The sequence below is a fragment of the Perognathus longimembris genome, chromosome 11 (genome assembly GCF_023159225.1).
Source record: "Perognathus longimembris pacificus isolate PPM17 chromosome 11, ASM2315922v1, whole genome shotgun sequence".
Taxonomy (NCBI): domain Eukaryota; kingdom Metazoa; phylum Chordata; class Mammalia; order Rodentia; family Heteromyidae; genus Perognathus; species Perognathus longimembris.
Window position 1 is genome coordinate 35,145,150 of NC_063171.1, and position 23,184 is coordinate 35,168,333.

Here is a 23,184-nt window from a genome sequence, read left to right on the forward strand (position 1 = left end):
GCTCTTGCTTCTGGAAGGTGGGCCTTGAGAAATCATACCTTCTACTTTCCTAGACACTCAAATCCTGAAAATCTCAAAGGTCTCAGTCTCAGGGAGCCCTGGGCTAGGATGATGTAAGCTATCTAGTAGGCCAGTAGGCTATGCTAACCCAGACCCCTGATGGCTTCTCCTTTAGTTTCATAATCCCACATTCTCTGTGTATCTGGACCTACTTCCAATAGCTAATTAGCACATGTAACAAACAGAACCATTCCTCTCCAACAAACTATATGTAAGAAAAAACACACAAATCTATTATTCACTCGAACACCCTGGAGATCCCTTTTGTCTTTTCTCAGTCACTTCTTACAGGCTAACAAACATGCCAGTGCCTTTTCTTACACATACACAGGCACACACACATACACACCCTCTTATTTCTACTCTGATAAATCAGGGAGGGCTAATGTAAAGCTGAATTTGTTTCTTTTAACTTGGACTTTCTGGTCTAGAAGAAATCCAACTGTGTCTATAAGAAAAGGCTGTGATGGCATTTATATAAATTCCATACCAAAGCTGGATTTTAAGCGCTCCATTTTGGACAACTGTACCCATATCAATTGGCCTTCTAATAATACTGCAGTCTGGTCTGTAGCTCATTGTCCAGGATAAAGACATCTTCTCTCAGAACATATGACTCAAGCACGTCTCAGCTTTCTCCGAGGCATCGGAGAATCTGTTAACCACTAAAGGTCTTCCAGGGACAAAGAAAGTTTCCCTAATGGGCCAATTCAGTCTGTTACTGAACAGAGATCCATCTAGGCAGGGCCTAGATGATAGAAGTTGCACTTTTTACAGGTGTTCAAAGCATGCACACCCAGAGATGGGCCAGGGTGGCATGGCTGTGGTCCCTGATCTCAGTGGCAGTGATTCTAAAAAGTGGATTAAAGTTTCAGCTATCAGCTTGCACCCATTTTTCCTTCCATCCTTACATTTTTTCTTTTTTTACAGTAAAAACATCAATCTGCCCAGTGGAGAAAAGAGGTTGAGAGGTAAGGCAGGGAACTCTGGGACTCTGAGGCTTTCACAGATTCAAAGTGCTGCAAAAGCTTCAGATGGCCCAGCTCAGGCCCTGAGGCCTGAATGAAGGGCACTTCCCAGTCTCCATTTACAGGAGCTGGGCTGTGGGCAGGAGGCAGGCAGGCAGGGCTTCTAAGCTGAAGAACTAGACCTACATGACTTGGGCAGCAAAAGGCCTATCTCTCTCTCAGACTCCTAGGCTCCCTTAGAAACAACATCCAACATTCAGCTAGAAGAAAAAATGTTTGGACCCAATTTCTTCTAATAGTTTGTTGTTGTTTTTTCTAATAGCTTATTGACAGTGATTTGTGACACATCCCAATTCCATACTCACACCATTGGAAACAGCCTGGCTTTAGCACAGAGCTCATTCAGCTTCTACAATCTCAGCCAGGGCCTGGAGAAGGAATTCTCTCAGAGGGTTAGGGGAGGGTTAGGCAACTTATAGCATCCTGATATTCAAAACAAAGTACCTGAGAAGGTACCAATGGCTTCCCTTTATGGTCTGGACAAGGGAGAGGGAAAGAGGGAGGGGGCACTAGGGCATCATATGACAGAGCAGAGGGTCCTGACAGTGTAGCAGGTATTCCAGAAGCCTGTATTTCTGATAAGGGTCCTTCTCCTTTAGAAGACCCTGCTTCCATCACCCTGCATCCACAAGCAGAAAGCACGTATTGATTCACCTCAGAGAATCCAATTTTGTCTCCTATTGATCCTCCAAAGTGACATTCTGATCTTATTCTGAAGCTTTACCTTCTCCTGGGTTGTAGGGTGCTCCCTACCTGGGAAGCTGCTAGCTTCTGGCCCTCCACACACCTCTGCCACCTCCTCACCCTGGCACCTACACGGCGATCTCATCATCCAAGCTGTCACCCAGCTCCTGTCTCTGCAGGACATGGAGCAGGCGCGGCAGCTCTTCTTGGGACCATGAGTCTCGCTCCTCGCTCTCATCTGTATTGGACTCATACTCAGAGGCAATGCCCGACTCCCGGAACTTGATGAGCTCCAGGCCACCCAGGAGTGGCTCGCCTTGGGCAGGGGGTGACGTGTCCTCAGGTGGAAGGAAGCGGAAACACTCCAGCTTCACCAAGCAGTCGCGCCTACCTAAGGGGCTGCCCACTGGGTGGGCAAAGTCAGCCAAGCCCGCGCCTGGTGGTGGCAAGTGCAGGTCCTCTGGCTTAGGAGTCGTGGGGTCACAGAGTACAGGCAGGGCTCCAGAGCGGAAGGTGATCTCCAGCAAGCTGTCCTGGGAGCCCACTGCAGAGACAAAGGATGGGGGTAGAGGAAAAAGGGGTGCCATTAGATCAGGTTCTAAACATGTACTCATTTAATCCCTATTGCTTGGGCGGCCTGCGTTCTGACAACCTTGCAAGGAGGCTTTCCTGACCAATTTCACAGCATCTCCTAAGGGTTTTACCCACTCAATACCACTTCCCACCAGATGCACCTGGCTGCAAGAGGAGCTTCCTCAGGGCAGCCAAGGCAGGGTCATGAGGATGGTTTGGGTAGGCTACTCAGCTAAGGCCTTGAACTGTGTGATGGTAAAAAGGTACCTGTTCAGACAGTAAATCTTACTATCTTTAGTAACTTTGTAGGTTGGCTTTAGTTAGGACAGAGCAGGTCTAAGCATTTAAAAGTCTGGACAATCCAAGAATGGACAGTGCAAAGAAGTGAAGCACAGTGGCTTCCTTAAGATGCAGAGCCTCAGCCCTGCCCTAGACTTACTGACCTGAATGTCTGTGGGCTGGACCAAAGGATAGCTCATGGCATAGTTAAAGAAATGACTGATAGAGTTGGGAAAATATAAATTTTGTAATCAGACCTCAGTATGAATCTTAGTCCCATCCCCTGTCAGTCCTGTGCCCTAGAACTAGTGACTTAACCACCTGGAGTCTATTTCCTCATCTGTGTGATGGGTATAACAATATCTAACATTCAACGTACTAAATGAGATCATATATATATACATATATATATTTAAATTGATATATATATATTTAAATCGATCACAGTTCTGGCACAATAGATGATTGGTTGGTTAGTTGTTAGTCTTCAGGCAGCACACACTGTGAGCATGTGAATAATCCAGGGGTTAGTGTAAGATGAAGGCTTGAAGATGTGTATCCTACCATTTACCAGTCCAGGTTGGAGGTGGCTGGGCGTACAGGCAGCATCTCAGCTCAGAGGGAAGTAACGTGCCACGGACCAGCAGAGCTATTGGTCACAGTTACTATACTACCTTATCTAAACAGACCAACTTTTACCAGCTTCTTCTACACAATAGAGTTGTGAAATATATAGTGCAAGAGACAACTACCAAACTGTTAAAATTTTCTGCACAGTTCACAAAGAGCATGATACCCAGGAGGTGCTCAGCAGGCCCCCTTCAAATAGAAACTTGGATAAGCATGCAGCATAGACTCCCAAGTGCATTTAAAATCAAATTTGTGTGTGTGATAGAAGGTAGCCAAAGTATGGTCTGTCCTGAAACTCTATAACACATGAGGTATAACACAGTATAAATAAAGACTGATGTTCTTTTTCCACTGGAATACAAAGGCCACGTCAGGATTCCAAGAAAGTATCCTCATAGTTGTAGGGAAATAATGTGTTCTCCAGAACTTCCACCCAGGGAGTGAGGCTAGGCAGGGAACTGGCTTACTGGAGTTCTGTCCTGACAGCTTCAGCTCCAGCTCCTGCACCTGCTTGACCAGCAGAGAGATGTGTTGTAGCATGTCCTTATTCTGCAGCAGGAGCTGGTGCACACGAGCCTGGGCCTCCAGCCGTGCAGCAGCCTCAGCAGCCAACTGATCCTTCAGCAAGTGGACCTGAAGAGAGGAGGAGGAGGTAGGAGAGATAGGCAGGAGATGGGACAAAGAGGAGAGAGGGACATCAATGTGAATGAGAGTTGCCAGTGGATGGCTTCCGTCTCTCATCATTGAAATCAAGACCAACGAAGCTTGTCACAGAAAAGTGGACACCTGGTCTTGTAATTCTGGAGAAGGAGCTAAAAGAAGTTGGGTCACTGGCCCTGTAGATCTCTCTGTATGCCTCAAGGGAGGGCCATTGTGTAGCGCCCAGGTCTTAGGAATAAAAGGTAGAAAAGATAACACCCCTCCCTCCAGACACACACACTTCTTTCAATCCCCATTGTACAAACTCTTTCAACTCCAACACAGCACTACTAGGTTGAGAATAGTCACAACAACCCTCCCCCCCATGTCATCTTTCTCCCTTGTATATAAACACAAAAAACAGGAAGCACTACTGCACTTCTAAATTAGTGAACTAGTTGTGGTGAAGCCTGACTTCACATGTCTGAGGTGCCAATCTCATCCCTTCTTATTGCACATGGAGGCACTTAGGACTGTGATTTCTTCCTGGAAGGGATCAGACAGCTGTGGAGTGACTCATAATAGCACTCCTCTGACACCCCAAAAGGGCTGAGGTGGACATTTACAGTAAGAAATCTCATCAATTCACAACCTTCTCATGGTAGAACAGCCAGTAATGGCACATTCACTGGGCTGGGCCTGTCAGCTGTGTTGTTTGCACATATGCCTTTGCTGTGTAATACCTGTGTGCAGATAGAACTCAGTGAGGGGAAATGGGACAATTATATCCAGCCTCTGGCACGAAGAAACTGAGTCACAAGGCCAATGTCTACCCATAGATGATTCTTGTGCCAGGAAAGGGATAAAGAAATTCTGAGGACAACTTCAGAAGCTTTTCCTGCCAAAAAGGGGACTGAGTTTGGTGAGTTGGACCAAAAGCATGGTGCAAACAAAGACAGAATCAGGATAGACGGGAAATAGAGTAGAGAAAGATGGAAAGGGGGGTGGTGTGGGGCAGAAGCATTTGCCAATTCTCTATTTCAGACAAATGGGCTCTAGAGTTCTAAGAAGCTCCTGAGACTTTTTGTCAGGGAATAAAGACCATCGCTACCTCAGAGTCCTGGTGAGGCTCACCAAGGGACCTTGCCCCGCCCCCCCCCCCCCCCCCCCGCCCGACCCTTCCTGGAGCAAGGAGCCAATACCAAAAAAATTGTACTCTTGGGTATAGTGGCTGCTTTCTTTCTACCCAGATTTAAGGACTTGACCTTGCAGTTGGCTTTGCTTCAAGCTGAGTGGACCCACTAATGAGATTAGCTGCCTCTTTCCATTAGTGGCTCCCCAATGCTTGGCCCATCCTTCCCCAAGGGAGATGTTGCCTAAGGAATCTAAAGTAAATCTAATCCTTCATGAAGTATTGCTAAGAGCAGAACTGATATTTTGGTCAAGGCATCAGCCTCATTTAGTATTTCATACAAACTGGGGAAAGATCTGGAGAGGAGTGAGAACAGGAAAAGAAGTGTGAATAACACTTTAATCTGGATCAGATGGCTGGTGGTTATTAAACCTTTGTCTTCCTTAGAAACTAGGACATGGTAAAGTTTCACCTGGGAACCTATAGGTTCTAAGGAACAGGGCAATTGCTATGGAAAAGCTCCCAGACATGCTTCCAGAGGAAAGGCCAGCTCATCCCTTTACCTGTGAATACTGTTTATTTTGAACTAAGAATATCTTTGAAAGGAATCTGCTGAACAACTAGATCTGCTAACTATTCATCATCTATTTTCTTTGCAACCAAATAGTAATGGCAGGTAGAAATGTGAAATCATTTTCAAGTGGATGTTAACAGAAAGCAGAGAGAACCTTGCACCCTGCTAACCAGTGTCTTTTGAAGGCTCGCTAACACACATGCTACAGACTCAGATCCCAATCTGAACATCCCAACAGGAAAAGCTATTTGGAAGCACTTCATGGGGAGCAGGGATGCTGGAGTCTGGTAGTTACTCACTTGGCTACTCTAAGTAACTCACTTCAGGACCCCACAGTTGGATATCTGGCCAACGGAGGGCTGGCTAAGGACCTACCCTCCAGGTGGAACGTACCAAGGACCATTTGCTAAATGTTCACTGAAAAAAGTCCCCAGTTCCCTACTGAGAATAAGCATTGAGGACAAAAGTTCAATTCCCTCTTGCAGAAGTTGAATAAGGAGTGTCTAGGGGTTTGTGAGGAGTGGAAGGCTTGTTTGGTATTCAAGTCCCAAAGATGGAGTGTCATCAACACAGGAGATATAATCCTTGACTCCAATGCATAGGGTACAAACCCAGCAGCACCGAGGGCCATGAGAAGATGCCCCTGAGAATAGGAGCTTCTTGTCCCAGATTATGGAAGATTTTTACCTCTGCAAATTCTTCTGTTATACCAATTCAGGTGTTTTTAGACCCTGTGAGTGTGCAAAACACATGTTTCTGCTACTGCTCCAAGCCAGCAGTAATGAGCTTTCCTAGTTCTGCAGCTGCCACAAGTGGCATCAGGCCTGAGGCACAGGGGTCTGCCATGACAGTCATTGTCATAGGAAAGCCCAAACCAGACCCAGTGGAAACAGCATGGCCTGAGCTTCCTTGAATACTGAAGCAAGGCACACATGTACTTGACATGCTGGGGGAGTCAATGTTAATTCCAGCCATGGTTGGAGGAGTGTGCTGTAGCTCTCCCTGCTTTGTTTCTCTGTTAATATGATAAGAGCAGAAAGTAGCACACCTTTCCTAAGATGGAATATTTGTTTTTAGCATGCTTTTTTCAACAAATTAAGCACTTTATACAAAGGCTAGCTGTATTAATTTCTGAAGGGGTACATGTTGGTGTCTTCTTTCTAGATTGTATCACTCACAGACTAAGTTCATGGCACAGACACAGTGATGTGGCACTAAGGCCATGCTCATTGCAGTGTCTACCTCCACATCCCAGTCATAACATGGCACACATAAGATCAGCTCTGTACCCTCCCAGTTCTGTGCAGCTGTCCCAAATTTTGACCCCCACCCTCAACCACCCAGACACATCAACACCATTGCCCCACTCACTCTCCAGCCTACTTGCCTGGACTCCAGCTCCTCCATCAGATGTGGGGGCAGGGCCAGGCTGAAGTTAGGGAGCAGTAGGCACATGGAAATGGCAGTGGAGAGAACCAGAGCAATTTGCCGCTCCCCTTCCCCCCCGCCACCAGACACAAGCAGAGGCAGGTGATGCTGTCTCAGCATGCACATGGCAGGGTCTTGGGCAGTGCACATTAAGGTTCAGGGGACTGGGAGAAGCCACAAAGACAGATGCTACATCTAGGCCTGGGGTGAGGATGTAGATCATTTTCAGCACTGTTTCTTTAGCTAACTATAGCACACACACAATTACAAAGCATAAATAAACAATTATTTGCTTCTAAATAAGCAGGAATGGAAGCAGGTAGAGCAGAAGTCTTAAAATAGCAATCCTGGGCTGCACTAACATTTTTTTCCATGAGGTAGGCCAGGAATTGGTAAACTGTGATCTGGCCTACTTACTGTTATTACTGAGCCACAATGTCCAGGTCAATTCTAGAGCCACATATGCCCAACCCACAGCCATGCAGGCACCAGGCACCAGCTACGTCCCAGGACTGATTCAAGGTGTGACTGTAATCTCTTTCACATCCTTGAATTTCTGGCCCATCTACAAGCAGAAAGCTAATACAGCCAGGCAAAAACTTCATGCTGGGCTGAGTATGTATAGACTAGAGTAATTCACCATTTATGTATAGAGGCCTAATGTAGAAATACTTAGAGGAGTTGGCTAAACATTACTTTTGCCCCTATACCTTTAAGCTAGGGCAAACCCTTTAAGACCAGCTCTGAAGAAATTTAGGAGATGCTGGAATAAGTCTGAGGTCTTACACCAAATTTAACATGGTAAAACAGATCTAAACTTGGTCTCAATGAAACAGCAGAACAATGTTTGTCTGTGAGAATAAATGGGTAAGGAATGTAAAAAAAAAAATCAAGATCACACCTATCTGCAAGAACTTGGGGCTTTGCTTTAGACTTTTATCCAGGAGAAGGACAGGAAGGCTTGGATTCTTGGAGAAAGAGAAACTGTTCCCATCTGAAATGATGAAGTCAGTCTTACTGGTTGAAATTCTGGGTCCCTGGTAGTTTAATGAAGAAAGGCAAAAGTCTTGCAGTTTGCTGGCATTAGAATCTGACAGAACAAGTAAAAGCTGACTTCATGCTGGGAAATGAAATCAGTCCTCTCATGCAGAGAAACCAAGATGCTACAGTTGGTTTACCTAATATGTGTGAAACCCTAAAATGATCTGTCTATCATTAACCCATCTATATTATCTTATATAATTGTTTTTACCCAAGGGTACAGGTACTAATAAAAAGCACGTGGATCAACTCCTACAAAGAAATAGGAATAAGAGTATGCAGAGATGCTTCTACTCAAAGTTAGTTCATCTGTAGGACTAGGGAGCTGAGAGCCAGCTGAGATACAATACCCTGCCGTGTTTCTGGGATGCTAAAGCAAGGTGTAGACTGAAGGGAGAAGGTGAGACTGACTGGTGGTAGAGGGAGGTAAAGGAATATGCTCAAGAAGCTATCTGGTAATCTTGAGGTCCTGTCTCTGATCTAAAACCCCAAGTCTATCACTAGAAATCAAAGCCATTGTACCGATAGATAATATAGAGAGTGCTTCCATCATTTCACTGCTTGAACTAAAAGTCAGTGAAGGAACTGTCAGCTATATTTAACAGGTTCTGAATGAATGAGAGGCTCAGGCTGTCTAGTCTGAAGAAGAGTCTGGAACAGAGAGAGACTCACAAAACAAATCCCAAACACCACATGGCTCTATTCCTCCAGACTCACTTCCTTTTAGGAGAAGTCATTAAAGAAGTGCAGAGCAGGAATGTCCTATTAAAACAGATGCTTGAGCTTATGCCAAAACACCCTTCTTCAAGTTTTGCCTTGACTGTGGTAGACTTGTGATAGGTTATAGGTCTTATTGCTTTGTAGATAGGGGTGTTTCCTTCAACCACAACACTGTGGAGTGTAGATCAGACATTTACAAATAGTCTCTAGTATTTAGCACTGTCTTCAAATTCAAATGCCTTTCTGATAATACAACATCATGAATATTCATCAAATCTACTCTTAGATAAATAATAATTACTTGGCAATTGATATGCTGAAGGATAAAAGAAGTAGGCTACAGAATGGATCTGTATTCAATGGAAAACTTGGAAATGATGTGTCTCGGAATGGATCTAGTGCTGGAGTGCTTGGGCTTTGTGCTCCTGTCATCCATCACCCCAGGGAGGAGGGGATTCTCAGACTGCCATGCTGTCATTAGCCATAGGAGACAAATTCTTTTATTTGTTGGAGAGAAATGATTTTCTTTCTCCCCAAATGAGAAGCAACTAATGACATTCTCTCTCAGCAGCGTGTTCTGGAAGCGTTTGCAAGGCTTCCTAGCATTTCAGCATATCCTTTGCTTTAATAGTCGGAACTTTTTTTTTTTTTTAAAGAGGCTCCACTACTTTAGAAGCAAGTATCTCAATGATTCAATTCTCCTGAAACCTGGTGCCATAGTTATCCAGGAGATGAGCGTCTTAAGTATGAATCAGAAGCTCCAAGCCTTTCATGTTTCAAGAAGGTCTTTGTAAGGCCAACTCATAGCGGACCTTGCTATGGATGGGTTTCTAGATGCTTCCTCGAGGTGTACTGAGGAAAGGACTGCTCTGAATGAAGGACTGATTGACTTTAGTCAGGATCCAGAAGAAGAAGCAGAAGATACAATGCAGACTGATAAGTTCTCCCTGGAGAAGTCTCCCTTCATTGTAGGATGCAGAAAATCTAAGCAGCCAGTCAGCCCAAGCAACTTTGGAATGCCACAGCACACAGCTGCTTTTCCAGATCTCATACTAACTTTTCTGTGCCCTCATCCCATCTTCTTCATCATCTTCACCTACCCACTCAGGCCCTGACCCTGTCTGACTTTGATCTCAAGATTCAGCCTTTAAATGGGATGGATGACTGTGTTTTCCCCATTCTCTGACATTCTATGGTAAAGTCCAGACTCTTAAGTTACAAAGAAGATATGGACTTCAGTGCCATCCACAGAAAGCAAATGGGGAGAATCCTTGTTGAAATTATCAAGGGAAATCAGCTCACTCTTCTTCTGCCAAGTAGCAGTACACAACAAGCCTTCAGAACACACTGTCCCAGTATCCCAAGAAAAAGTCAATTCTCACAACAGCCCAAGTAATCTACCTAAATTTCCATAAATTCAGTCTGATTATAGTGAATACCAAGGCCATTATTGCACCAGGTACTGCTTGAAATAAGTAGATTAGTGATGGAGGCTTAGAACCTGATATGGAAAAGGAGGTCAGGATGCCAAGGCGGTAATCTTCGCAAGCATATGGTTGGCACAGACTTATACAAGAGTGTAATAAAGTTACACTTGTCCTAACACTAAGGCATCCCTTCCCACCCAATCCTCAAACACCAGGAAAACAAGATAGGGAAGGAATGGCAAAATCATGTGCATCTTTTTCCTTGCTAAGTCATTATCCAACATTCAGCCAAGCCAGCCAAGCCCAACTCAGAGCGGGGAACAACATGGGAAACCAAAACGTGTCTTTCCATTTCATCAGCAACCTCCATCTCTCCCCCTCCTCCCTCTAATTCTGCAACTCCCTGACAAGCAATGATTTAATAGCATGAGCAATTCCTTGTGGCTCCCTAGGTTTTAGACCTGCCCTGAGCCCCTCACTAGGGAAGGCGCATCAAGCCCATGAGAGTGGAGCCTGTGAAGTAGGGAGGAGGCTGAGGAGAACCTGGGCCACAGCCACTTGCGTCTGCTGTTGCTGCTGCTGGAGGAGCTGCTGGAGGAGCTGCATCTGGTGGTGGGTGGACAGCGGTGTTCCTGTGCCCAAGCCTGGTGGCTTTGAGGAAGAAGAGGGAAGCAGCATGCGGGGTGAAGCTGTCAGCATGGGCTCCTGAGGGTGGGGTGAGACCTGAGGAGAAGAGATGACAGGACATGACATATGGGCAGGAGCCACTCTTCAAGACCTTACTTTCTTGATAACAATCTGTACAATCTTGGTAACAATTTGTACACAGGCTGAATGAAATGGTCACTTATAACCCATAAGCTGGAGATGCCTACCTAGAATGTGAATGGGGGTCCAGGGAGGAAATGCTCTCATACCTTGAGCTTGGACCACAGTGTTACAAAACCGTATCTGAACACCTTAGGGACTGATCTAATGGGATGGAAGATATGCAGCTGACACTTTTATCTCTTATGCAACATTTCCAATCATACCATTGTTGAGTTACTTGAGGTACTAGACTTAGAAGAACCCATATTTATAAAACACAGCTACCTACTGCCATGAGAACAGGAGGAAGACAGCTGCAACCTTTCCTTTGCTTTGTCCTTAGGGCTCCCTCTTCAAGGGATCTGAGGAGTTTGCCATGAATTGGGCACTGAGGGCTAGAAGTCTCTAGCCCTCCACTGCTTCTTCTTACCATAAGACCCATCTGGGAAAAATGTGTGGACATTCCAACAATCAGGAGAGATTCTGGCTCCCATTCCTGTTGGTGATTTTTCACTCAGATGGATCCTATGACTCCGATTACAATATAGGGAGGCATGTGTTTTTTTTCTAGTAGCTCTGTTGCTGATCTCTACTCAGGCATGCAGCAAGAAAGTACCCAGGGACAGAGGACAATAGCTTCTTGTAGAGGGCTATCCGTGCACCAAAGGACACATAACCTCTGCTCACCAAACTATAGACTTTTCCTTTGATGAACTGGCCTAAGATACAGGAAGCTGGCTTCAAAGTGCAGTTATCCAGGTCTCAAACTCCTGAGAAGGTCGAATTATGGGTGTGAGCCATTGGTGCCCAGCAGGTCTCTTACATTTCTAACATGCAATGAGCCAATTTCCAGACTCAACAGCATTTTTGTCTGGGAGTGATAAAGGCACCCAGAGCAGACAGAGGGGGCTCCAATGGACTTAGATCCACTAGCGAAGCCACAGAGGTTTTATGTATTATGTGGGTTTGCCAGGATGTGCCTTGCATAAACACTGTGCAGGGAGAAGATGGAAATGATAAGCTGACAGGATCCTGGGAAGGTGAAGTATGTCAGAAATAAGTTCCACATTACCTTGACACATTAGGAGTATCTAGTGTTGGCCCACATGGGCTGAGTCTAAAGAAGTCAGGCCACACTCTGAGAAGCGATCACACACACTACAGATCTGTGACCATGTCATGGAGTCCCTTACTTACTCTAGTTATGTGCCATTAGGAGTGAGGGGGAAATCAGATAGCCTTAAGCTGAGGCTCTGATGTAGGTCACAGGAACACACATGTGCACATCATGTAGACAAGCCACCTCTTGCCTACCTTGGAGTCTGTGTGGGAGCCTCCTTCTTTCCCCACAGCATCCAGGTCGGTCACACCTCGGCTGAATTCCAGGACATCATTCCCTGGCAGTGGAACCTCCACCGCATCAATGTCAGTCTCCTCAGCGGTGGTTGTGGAGGCCCTCTCAGCTCCAGTGAGTTGGCGCCCTGCAGGAACAAAAAGGACAGGAATGCTGACATCAAGAACAATGCTTCCTCCTTATCTACCACTTTAGCCTTCTGCTAGGCTGAGTCTAGGGATGCTCCAGGCTTCAGAACATTTTCATGTATCTTTTCACAAAAGTAACCTTTCAATCCTATAAAGTATTTCTATCTTCGTGTCCTTTTTCAAGTCCAGAATTAAAAGGAATATCTTGTCCTGCCTGAATGTGATGTGATGGCTGCATGGTTGCTGTTGTGGTGAAGGTTTGGTTGTTGTTTTTAACTTCACTGGGATCTGAATCCAAGGCCTATTCAGCTTGAATATTAGTCTGGTGCTCTACCACTTGAGCCACATCTCTAGCCTGGCTTTTTGCTGCTAGAGTTTAGCCAATTTTTCTGTCTAGGTTGGATTCAATCTGCCATCCTCTGGATCTCAGTCTTCTAAGTAGCTAAGATTATAGGTGTAAGCCACTAACACTTAGCTTTGGCATTCATTCATTCATTCATTCATTCATTCATTCATTTATTTATTTATTTAGGCCAGTCCTGGGCCTTGGACTCAGGGCCTGAGCACTGTCCCTGGCTTCTTCCCGCTCAAGGCTAGCACTCTGCCACTTGAGCCATAGCGCCACTTCTGGTCGTTTTCTGTATATGTGGTGCTGGGGAATCGAACCCAGGGCCTCATGTATGCGAGGCAAGCTCTCTTGCCACTAGGTCATATCCCCAGCCCCTAACTTTTTTTTTTTTTTATCAATACATAAGGATCTTAGGGGGGGAAAAGTCCATCTCCCCCATCTCCCTTCCCTAATTCAGATAAATATATAAATGTACAAAGATACAAAACCCAGGTACCAAAATCAAATACAGTCACAACAGAGGATAAACCATAGGAAAGAAAAATTAAAGAAAAAATTTCACATAGTGTACTAAAAATTAACAACAACAATGAAAACCTCTTGTTCCATATCTTAGGGATGGAATGTGACCAAGGAAAAGAACCCTGAATGGTAGTCCAGAGGTGTGGCGCTCTGACCCAGATAGGTCCCTAATGAGTTATTGGATAAGAGACACATTGCCTTGCTCCAGGGCCCAGCTTCATCTACACAGAACTCAATCACATGGACTGAAAGCGTTCCAAGATTGGCAGTACACAGGGAGTGCCAAGCCTTATCCTAACACAGCATCATCTCCCAGCCTCAGAGCTGACTCTGATCTTGTTGCAGGAGCAGATTCAGAAGAAGAGATAGAGGTGGCTTATTTCCATGCTTTCCTTAGCTTCTTCCTACTTTTCACTTCTTTCCTTTCCCCTGAAGACAGCAGCTATGTCTTTGCATATATATATATATATATATATATATATATATCACATTGCTCAATGCCACTATATTAAAGTCCTACTACTTCTTATTTATCTTTATTCCTTTTCATTCTATATGTTTTTGGACTCTCTAACAAATATCTGCATATTCCAGGGCATTTCATGGGAAATATTTTCTTGCTCTGTATTTGGAATTAAGTTAATCAAGTATTTAAACAGAATTTTAATTTTTTTAAAGAAGCTAAGCACCAGCTAGAAAATGGATCTGTGTGGTGCAAATAAGAAGGACAGAGAGTGGATATCTAGTGTTGACGTTAACCTAGGAAACCAGACTCCAGTCATTTGAGCACCTGCTCGTGGAACAAATGATTCTAGTTCTTCTTCTGTTTTTTATTTATTTATTTATTTATTTTTTTTGCCAATCCTGGGCTTGAACTCAGGGCTTCTTTTTGCTCAAGGCTAGCACTCTGCCACTTGAGTCACAGCGCCACTTCTGGCCATTTTCTATATATGTGGTGCTGAGGAATTGAACCCAGGGCTTCCTGTATATGAGGCAAGCACTCTTGCCACTAGGCCATATTCCCAGCCCTAGTTCTTCTTCTTATACAAGCCCACAGTGGTCATCTGAGGAAACAAGCCTGGTATTTACAAAGTCAACAGTGTGCTTCACTTTCCTCATGGCTGCTGGAGAGCTAGGGATCTAGCCCTGTTGAGGAGTGCAAAGACATTTAGCAAAAAGATGTTCCTGACATGGCCCAGGGTAGCTCTTCTCCTTCATGAGCCAGTGGGAAGGGAGCAGAGAAGCACTTTGTTTTTCTACCATACTCCTGTACCCTGAAATGACCTTGATGACTGAGGAGCAGAGGGTGCTAGTCTAAGAGATAAAGAGCATGGATGAATGGGTAGCTCATGGCTGTTGTTCAGTAGATGGGTGTTGCTGGGAACTGAGCATCTAGTCCCTTATGCCTGTCTAGAAATAAGAAGAATGAAATGGGCATTTGTTCTGAAGAGGAGAGAGTTTTGTTGCTGTCAGGAGGAGCTGGGCTCCTGCAGCCCTCTATGCACTGTGTCTCAGGGTACTTAACACATGACATTGAATATGTCTGGCATCTATTTTTCTTTCAATGCTTGAGGTCAGGGATGTATCCTATTCTTTGGTTAAGGAGTAGCTTAATAAATAACAAAGAAAACAGTATTGTGACAGGGTGATACAAAGAAACAGGTTATGAGAGGCGGCTATGTCCCACTCAAAAGGCTCTTGACACAGAAGGTTTGGACAGCCCATGCCAGAAGCTGTCATAGGATCAGAAAACCTCTTAGGTTCCAGCTGAGGGAATATTAAAAAGCTAAACTACTCAACATTCTGTGTGTACTAGCAGAGTCCCCAACTAAAGAAATGTAATTCAATTGCAAACCATGGGACTGCTTTCTGAAAGATTCCAGCAGTGAGGGCTTTGATGGTAACACTTGGAGTCTTAAAGGGTGCAAGACAGTAAGACAGCAAGTCAGTAAGAGATCTGCAGAATTGGGAAAGAGTAAGCTGAAGTAGAAGCTTGATGGGTGGATATAATTACCATGTGGCTGGTTCGCATATTAGATGAGCAGAGTCCTGGAGGAGGGGGCCCCACTGCCAATGACATTCTTTAGGTCTTAACAGGTGAGGAAGGCAGTCTAGCACCTGCAACTATCCAGCCTCATGAATAAGGAACAAAAAAGACAAAATGGTACTAAGTCCCCCAGGTATATGAAGGAAACTTATGGAATGGGGGACTACAGAATGCAAATTATAATGGGGGGGGTACATCAAGCTTGGGGCTGGGTGGAGGCTGTGCTTCTTTCTGAATTGCTCACAATGGTTTAAACTATTTCAACAGAATGCTTAGTTTATTTACTCCATAAGCATTTATTAGGTACCTTGTATACAACAGACACTTACTGGACTCTGAACATAAAGATAAAAAAGTACTTAGTACTTTTCCAGCAAGAGACAGAAAACAGACCTAAACCCTAGCCTGAGATTAGAAGTAGCATCTGTGATGGAGGCAGGGATTAAAGTAGTATGTGCAGAGAAAGAATGGATCTGATGAAAAAGTACAAGCTAAGGTAGGTGTGGGGGCAGGGAGAGTCATGGAGGGTATTCTAGGCAGAGGGCAAAGCAAAGAAGCATGGAAAGCCACAGCAGGCAAGGAGAACTTCAAACAGTTCCACAGGGAAGAACCTGAGGAGTCAGGATTTTATACTGAAAGACTGAAGTAGGTAGACTGGAAGATTTCCATTCCTTAGCATTTCACCCTAGAAATACTATGAAGGGAGGATCCAGAAGAAACACGACAAACAGTACTCTAGGTAAAGAATACAATGGCTAAGCTGGGTAAAGGGGAGAAGAAATAGGGGTGGGGAGATTTGAAAGAAACTATAGTGCTTGCTGGTCAGTTGTCTGTAATATGGGGTTGAGGGAGTATTAAGAGGATGAGCTCTTAAATTTCAGATGCAAATAACTGGGTGATAGCTCATAGGGACAACTGAGGAGGAGAAGGGTATAGGTAAGGGGATGTGTTTTAAGCTTACTGAAATTGTAAGAGCTTGTGCAATAGTTAAATGGAGATATCCATTGGGCTGCTGAGTACATGTTGTGGGTTGCACATTTCTGTTCCCCAGACTCACATATGGAAGCCCTAATTTGCAGTGTGAAAGTATTTAGACAAAGGGCCTTTGGAAGGTAATTGGGTAGAAGGCATTTGATAGGATCAGTCATTACAATGAGAAAGACAAGAGATCTCTCACTCTGTCTTTTGGGGACATTGTGAGAAGGTAGCTGTCTGCAAGCCAAGAAAAGTTCTCACCCAGAACAAAGTTGGTTAGCACCCTTTGCTTGGACTTCTCAGCTTCTGAGCTATGAGAAGTAAAAATCTGGTTAAGCCACACAGTATATAGTACTTTATTGTACACTGGTAGCCCAAGCAGATAGTATATGAGTGAAAAGTTTAGAAAAGGTCCAGCCTGGAGAGAGACATTTATTGAAGCCGTGAGAAGTCAGAAAAGAACCCAGGGGCCAAGTCTCCTTTCTCTAAAAGAGAAAATAAACACAAGGGGAAGGTAAAAGAAAAACCTGCAAAGATGCTGCAGAACAGTTAGCAGAGAAGAATATGGAGATGGTGTCTCCTAGAAGCCACAGGGGATGAACCCTACAGGAAAATCACTGGCTTTCCAGTGATTTCACCTGAGAGCTACAAAAAGAACTGGCAAAGCAGTTGACATCATATCACTGGAGGCTAAGCGCTAGTGGCAACAGTGGAAAGAAATCATGAGGAATACAGCGAGTAAAGGTACATTTGCAAGAAGCTGAGCCATGGTCTTGATATTAATCCCCTGTCAGATGAAAACGTGGAAAAGGGTTTCTCCCATTATTTAGGCTATTTCTTCACCCTGGAAGTTGTTTACTTTGATGTGCAGAAGCCTTTTTGATGCAATCTTATATGTCAATTCTTGCTATTTTCCTGAGGTACCAAAATTCTATTCAGAAAGGGGTTGCCTACTCTTATCTCTTCAAAGGGTTCCCTTGTGTTTTCTTTTAGTAGTTTCAAATTTATAGACTTTACATTAAGATCTTTAGTGCATTTTGAGTTGTTTTGTACAGGCTGAGAGACTGGAATCCAGTTTCAACCTTCTACATATGGATATCCAGTTTTCCCAGCACCATATGTTAAAGAAGCTATCTGCTCTCCAATGTATATTTTTGGCACATAGGCCGTAGCTATATGGGTTCATTTCAGAATCTTCTTTTCTATTTCATTGGCCTACTTATCTTGTTTGTGCTAGTGCCAGGCTGTTTCTGTTACTATGGCTCTATAGCATACTTTGAAGTCAGGGGTCATGATACTGACAGCATTACTCTTTTATGCTCAGGATAACTTTGACTATTTGGGGTCTTCTATGCTTCCACATGCATTTTAAAATTGATTTTCCTAGTTCTTTTAATAATGTTCATGGAATTTTTATGGGGATTTCAATGTACCTACAGACTATATTGAGAATAAAGCCATGTCTGTAATATTCATTGTCTGTTGATCAATGAAAATGAGGTCTTTTTATCCTATAGCATCTTCTTCAATATTTTAGAAGTCTTTCACTTCTTTGTTATGTTTATTGAGGATTTTTTTGAGGCTATATTAACTCCATTTCAACTGTGACTATTAGCTCCTTGCCAGTAGGAACCTTGTCTTATTCACAGTGTTGCTGGTACCTGAATTGAGACTGACACATAGCAGACTCAATAAGCACCTGTTAATAAAGGAAGAAACTAAATCCAAGGTGTGAAAAGACCAGGATGAACAGAGACTCTGGCTCTGGTGGCCTGGGGAGATGCAGAGCACATGTTGGAGAGCAATGATGCTGGAAGGTCAAGGGAGCTTTGCTAGTCTCAGTCAGTAGAATGTCCATGGGAAGCAGGTCTAACAAGTGAATAAAGAGTAGTTCTCTGTCAAGTGTTCATTGTCTAGAGGACACGTTGTTGTTGGTTTTTTAAAAAATTTTTATTGGTTATATTGTATATTTAAGGCACATTATAATGTTTTGGTATACTCAGACATACTGAGTAATGGTTGTTATAGTCAAGCAAATTAACATATCCATTATCTCATAGTTAACTCCCTCTCCTTTAATTTTACTTACACACAAATCTAAAACCAAAGTCAGATACAGAGAAGTAGAGAATCAAATGGTGGTTCCAAGGGGTGGGGAAAGGAACCGGAAGATGCACATACAGGATACAAAGTTACTAGTGTATAGATAAATAAGTCTAAAGAGCTGATATGCAATATGAGGACTGGTGCTACTACTGAGATTTTAGGTGTTGTTGCCACATGCACAGACACAATTGTTTTGTTTGTTTCTTTGTTTTTGCTATGTAGCCAGATTAATGATGCTCCTGCCTCAGCCTCCTGAATTCTGGAATTATAGACATGCATCATCACCATTCCAGCAAGAGTTTTATGTTTAAGAAGTTGTATTCTTCCAGGCCTTGTATGTGCTACTGAATTACAGCCATGGTGGGAGGGGCCTGCCTCCTAGGGGACAAGGACTCTCCCAGGAAACCCACTCCAGGAGGGAAAGACAGCACCAAGTACAGCAAGGCAAACAGAACAGAAGCAGAGGCCCCACCTGGCTCTGTGCCCCAGGGATGGCCAAGGGTAGCTGCTGCCAACTGATACAAAAGATAAATCTCCCCCCAGGGCAGGGAACAGTAGAAAGAATGAGGGAGAGAAGAAAGACCAGCACTGAGAAAGGAGGAGAGAGATAGTAAACACAGTGAAAGGGAATAACATCATTAAAAGCCCTGCTGAAACCCAGAAAGGAAAGTGCTAAGGAGACATCAAAGAGACAGGAAGCCTCCAGCACTTGCACTGTCTAGTTCCCAGGAGTAAATTCTGCACAACAAAGGGCCTGCCATCTGATCTTGAGGAAGCACTCCAACAGAAAGATAAACACTGCATTAAATGAAAAGTTCTCAAGCAGAATTTTTTTTTTGGGGGGGGGGTGGAATACCAAAAAAACTGTTGACAAACAGTTCTCCTTGGGATTGTCAGGGTGTCCCATTACAGGAAAAAAATCATAGTGGAGTCAGTAAATGCTCTGTGGAGAAGTATTTGTGAAAAGAAACATGTTCATAGAAGTTATGGACATGTAAATAATAATAATAATAATAATAATAATAATAATAATAATAATAATAATAATAGTGGAGTTGTGCTGGTGATTCCCACCTGTGAACCTCACTTCTTAGAAGGCTGAAATCAGGGGATCACAGTGCTAAGTTGGCCTATGGAAAAGGCCCCAAGACTCCAATTTACCAGGAAAACACAAAACTGGAAGGTGGCTCAAGTAGTAGAGTGTCAGATGTGAGCAAGAAAATCAAGCACATAGTTCTGAATTCAACCCTGGTAGCAGAAAGAACAAAAGATGGGACCAATGGGGAGTGGAGCAGTATAAAGGAAATAACAGTTTTGACAGTAAGCAGTCTTCCTGGATCAGAGACCTTTCTAAGTAAGGCACTGGTGACTCACACCTATCCTGGCTACTGAAAGAGGCTAAGATCTGAGGATCAGGGTTTGAAATCAGCCTGGACAGAAAAATCCACCAGACTGTTTTCTCCAATTAACCGGCAAAAAGCTGGAAGTGGAGCTATGGTTCAAATGGAAGAGTGTCAACCTTGAGTGGAAAAGCTAAGTGAGAGTGTGAGGGCCTGAGTTCAAGCCCTAGTACTGGCAAAAAAAAAAAAAAAAAGGAAAGAAAACGTTGAACTTCGGATCCAAATGCTAATACTAATGCTAATACTTAAAAGTATGTTCAGCTTTATGGCCACAGTACTACAAGGCAATTAATCACCTGTCATAAAAATCACAGTGTTTCAGAGATCTTCCTCTCTACTTCTCTCATTGCCATGTGTTCTACAGTAAGTTCCAGAACCCCAGCTACATACCAAACTTACTGAGAGCATATTATATGCTAGGCACTGGCTCATTTACTTGCATTCTCTCTCAATATCCAACAAAGGTAAAACAGTGTTCAGGGGACCACTCAACTGACAAAGCTAGGGTCAGGATGCCATGTCCACTCTTCCTGTGTCACTAACTTGCTGATCCAGGATCCTGCTGTCACTCTACCCTGCTTCTTTGCCTATGTGCCAATTGTGCCAGGCCACTGGGGAACCCAAATATACTGTGGTCGAACATTATTCTAGGGGTTGTGGTAAAGGTATTTTTTTAGATGAGACTAAAATTTAAATATTGACTTTCAGTCAAGCTGATTGCTCTCCATATTATGTGGAGGCTCATCTGATCAGGTGAAGCCTGTAACAGAAAGTTTCCCTGAGGAAGACAGAATTGAGACTCAAAAGTCCTTGGCCTTGGACCTCCAGATCCTTGCTGACTGAATCCTGCAAAGTTTGACCATGTATCCAGACTGAATCAATTCTTTGAAATGAATCTTTGAAAAAACAAAATCTATATTACTCCACAATTCCCATCCTCATCTACAGAAGCTGAGGTGAGCCACGGTGCTTCCTTCCCCTGCCAATGTGGTTTCACGCACACCATGCAAGCTGCAATTGACTTTCTTAAAGATACACACTCAGCATGTGTTTAACATCTTAAGCTTTGAAGAAACTATAATGGGCTTGACAAGCTTTCCTAAGATAGACTTAGATGTTTCTACATGTAGAACACCAATTATATTCTCCTTTGGGAGAGAGGAATGTGGAAAATAGCAAGCAGCTGACATCTTATGTATATTACTCTTTAAGAAAAGTCTCTACACAGAGGTAATAAAAAGGAGAGGTGGTGTTGCCCAACATTTCCATATTGACCATTTTTTATAGCCCAGAGTATAACTGCTGGTCTCTAGCCACTGTCACCATCAATGCTGCCTTCTCATCAATACTCAGCTCCTTTGGGACTCATTCTCTGGTTTTATCACCTCAGTTCGGCAGGCTCTCCCAGCCCCAGTATCATCCTTCTTTATCAAGGAGGTGGCTTAAAAGTCACATCCTATTGGAATCTCTACTCAATCTCCATGCTCATCTTGGCATAGAGTAAGCACTTAATAAATGCTTGTTGACAGTGAGTAATACACTTGCTCGCACTTACTGTGTTTGTCTGTGTAGTCAATAAGTATTTATTATGCTAGGAGATCCCAATCCTCCCAGAGCTGACACTCCACTAAAGATGGAGGATACTTTCTGCCTGGTATACAGAGGAGTTAATGTTAATGTCAACAGCATCATCCAGGAGTAAAGAGAACATGAAACCCAGAAGAAAAATAAAAGTATTTGAATTTTCTGGAAGGTGAAGGGAGGAAAATAGGAGAGTAGGAACTGGAAGGCAAGCTTCCTAGATGATGATGCTGGAAGAAAAGGATGAATAGAATGTTGGCACAGGGGTGAACACAGGTAATGTAGGCAGAGGGAGCAGCATTAATGGCTAGAATGTATATTCATACATCTGGGGCAGGAAAGACCTTGGGGTAAACAGGGAGAAGTAGGGGAGACAAGAGTGAAAGGGAAGAATAGGAAGTAAACCTTCCTGAAATCCGCATACACTTCCTGGAGAATCCTTTACTTTATCCCAGGGGATCACATTAATCCACTCATCAAGCAAGTAGCTGCAGGAGTTGAGGGATAAGAGTTATTCCTACTGCAGGGAAATAAGACCTGTCCCTTAGAATTGTGTGTAAGAAATACACAAGCAGTTCTCTTCCTTCCTTCCTTTATTTTCTTTTCCATTTTATTTATTTATTTATTTGTTTGTTTGTTTGTTTATTTATTTTGGTGCCAGTCCTGGGGCTTGAACTCAGGGCCTGGGTGCTGTCCCTGAGCTTCTTTGTGCTCAAAACTAGCATTCCACCAAGGCTAGTGTTGAGCCATCACACCACTTCTTGCTTTTTTTGAATAATTTATTGGGGATAAGAGTCTCAGACTTTCCTTCCCAGGTTGGCTTCAAACTGTGATCCTTAGATCTTAGCCTCCAGAGTAGCTAGGATTACAGGCATGAGCCACTGGCACCTGGCTCACAAGCAGTTCTTGACAAAAGGTCAGCCCCAGATCTCTCTGGCCAGAAGCTGAGTGGTGGGCTCTGATGCACTACACAGAGATTAGACAGGATCTGTGTGATAACAACTGTGATCCAATGTTCAGTCTTGGGGTACCGTCTTATTTCTAGTCCTTTTCATTCAGGAAGGAAGTACCTTCACTGGAGATAGTGCTCTTTACTTTCTGGTTAGAATTTCTTTGAATTCATGCATACCAGCTGTCTGCTGACTGTGCGTTTGAAAACTCTCAAGAGTTAGGTTGCAGCTCTTCATTAAGAAGGAATCAGGACATTCTCAAAGAAGCATTAACACGCAAAGCATCCATGTTTCCCAGCTAGCCTCCTGATGATTGCCTCTAGTACAATGGTGAACAGACAGGCTTCTGTTCTCAGCAAAGCAGCTGGCCATGGCCAGCTCACATAGCCTTCCGGTGAGGTGTCCAGGAATGGTCACCACTATGTTAATTAACCAGCAAAGGGATATGAACAACTTATCAAAGTCTACTTCTAACTCTATTTTATTAATTTTTTTTAACATTTACATTAGTACTATGACCTGCAATGAATAAGATGTGGTTGGTCAAAGGCAAACAGCAAAATGCAAGGCTCTATTCTAAAATTCAAATGCTAATTTTTTTACTTGTTAAGGTCACTGAAATGCTTGCATTAGTAAGAGATCACCGCAATTTAATAGAAACAAGCCAGCCAAGAGAGGAGTAAGGTGATTGATTCCCTGAGGTCATGTAGAAACTAAGCACTGGATAGATGTGTCAGGTTTTTAAAC

The 23,184-nt window shown here is 43.7% G+C and overlaps 1 protein-coding gene across 4 annotated transcripts in view; it reads right to left on the reverse strand.

The window, feature by feature from the left end:
• Positions 1-23,184, reverse strand: part of LOC125359028 (carboxyl-terminal PDZ ligand of neuronal nitric oxide synthase protein-like) — a 287,746-nt gene that overhangs the window by 15,684 nt on the left and 248,878 nt on the right. For all 4 annotated transcript variants that reach the window (XM_048356477.1, XM_048356476.1, XM_048356480.1 and 1 more), the window contains 4 exons: positions 12,340-12,506; positions 10,759-10,938; positions 3,722-3,887; positions 2,164-2,316 (listed from right to left, as the gene is read on the reverse strand). In XM_048356477.1, coding sequence (XP_048212434.1) covers positions 2,164-2,316; positions 3,722-3,887; positions 10,759-10,938; positions 12,340-12,506 — 666 coding nt within the window. The remainder of the gene's footprint in view (positions 1-2,163; positions 2,317-3,721; positions 3,888-10,758; positions 10,939-12,339; positions 12,507-23,184) is intronic.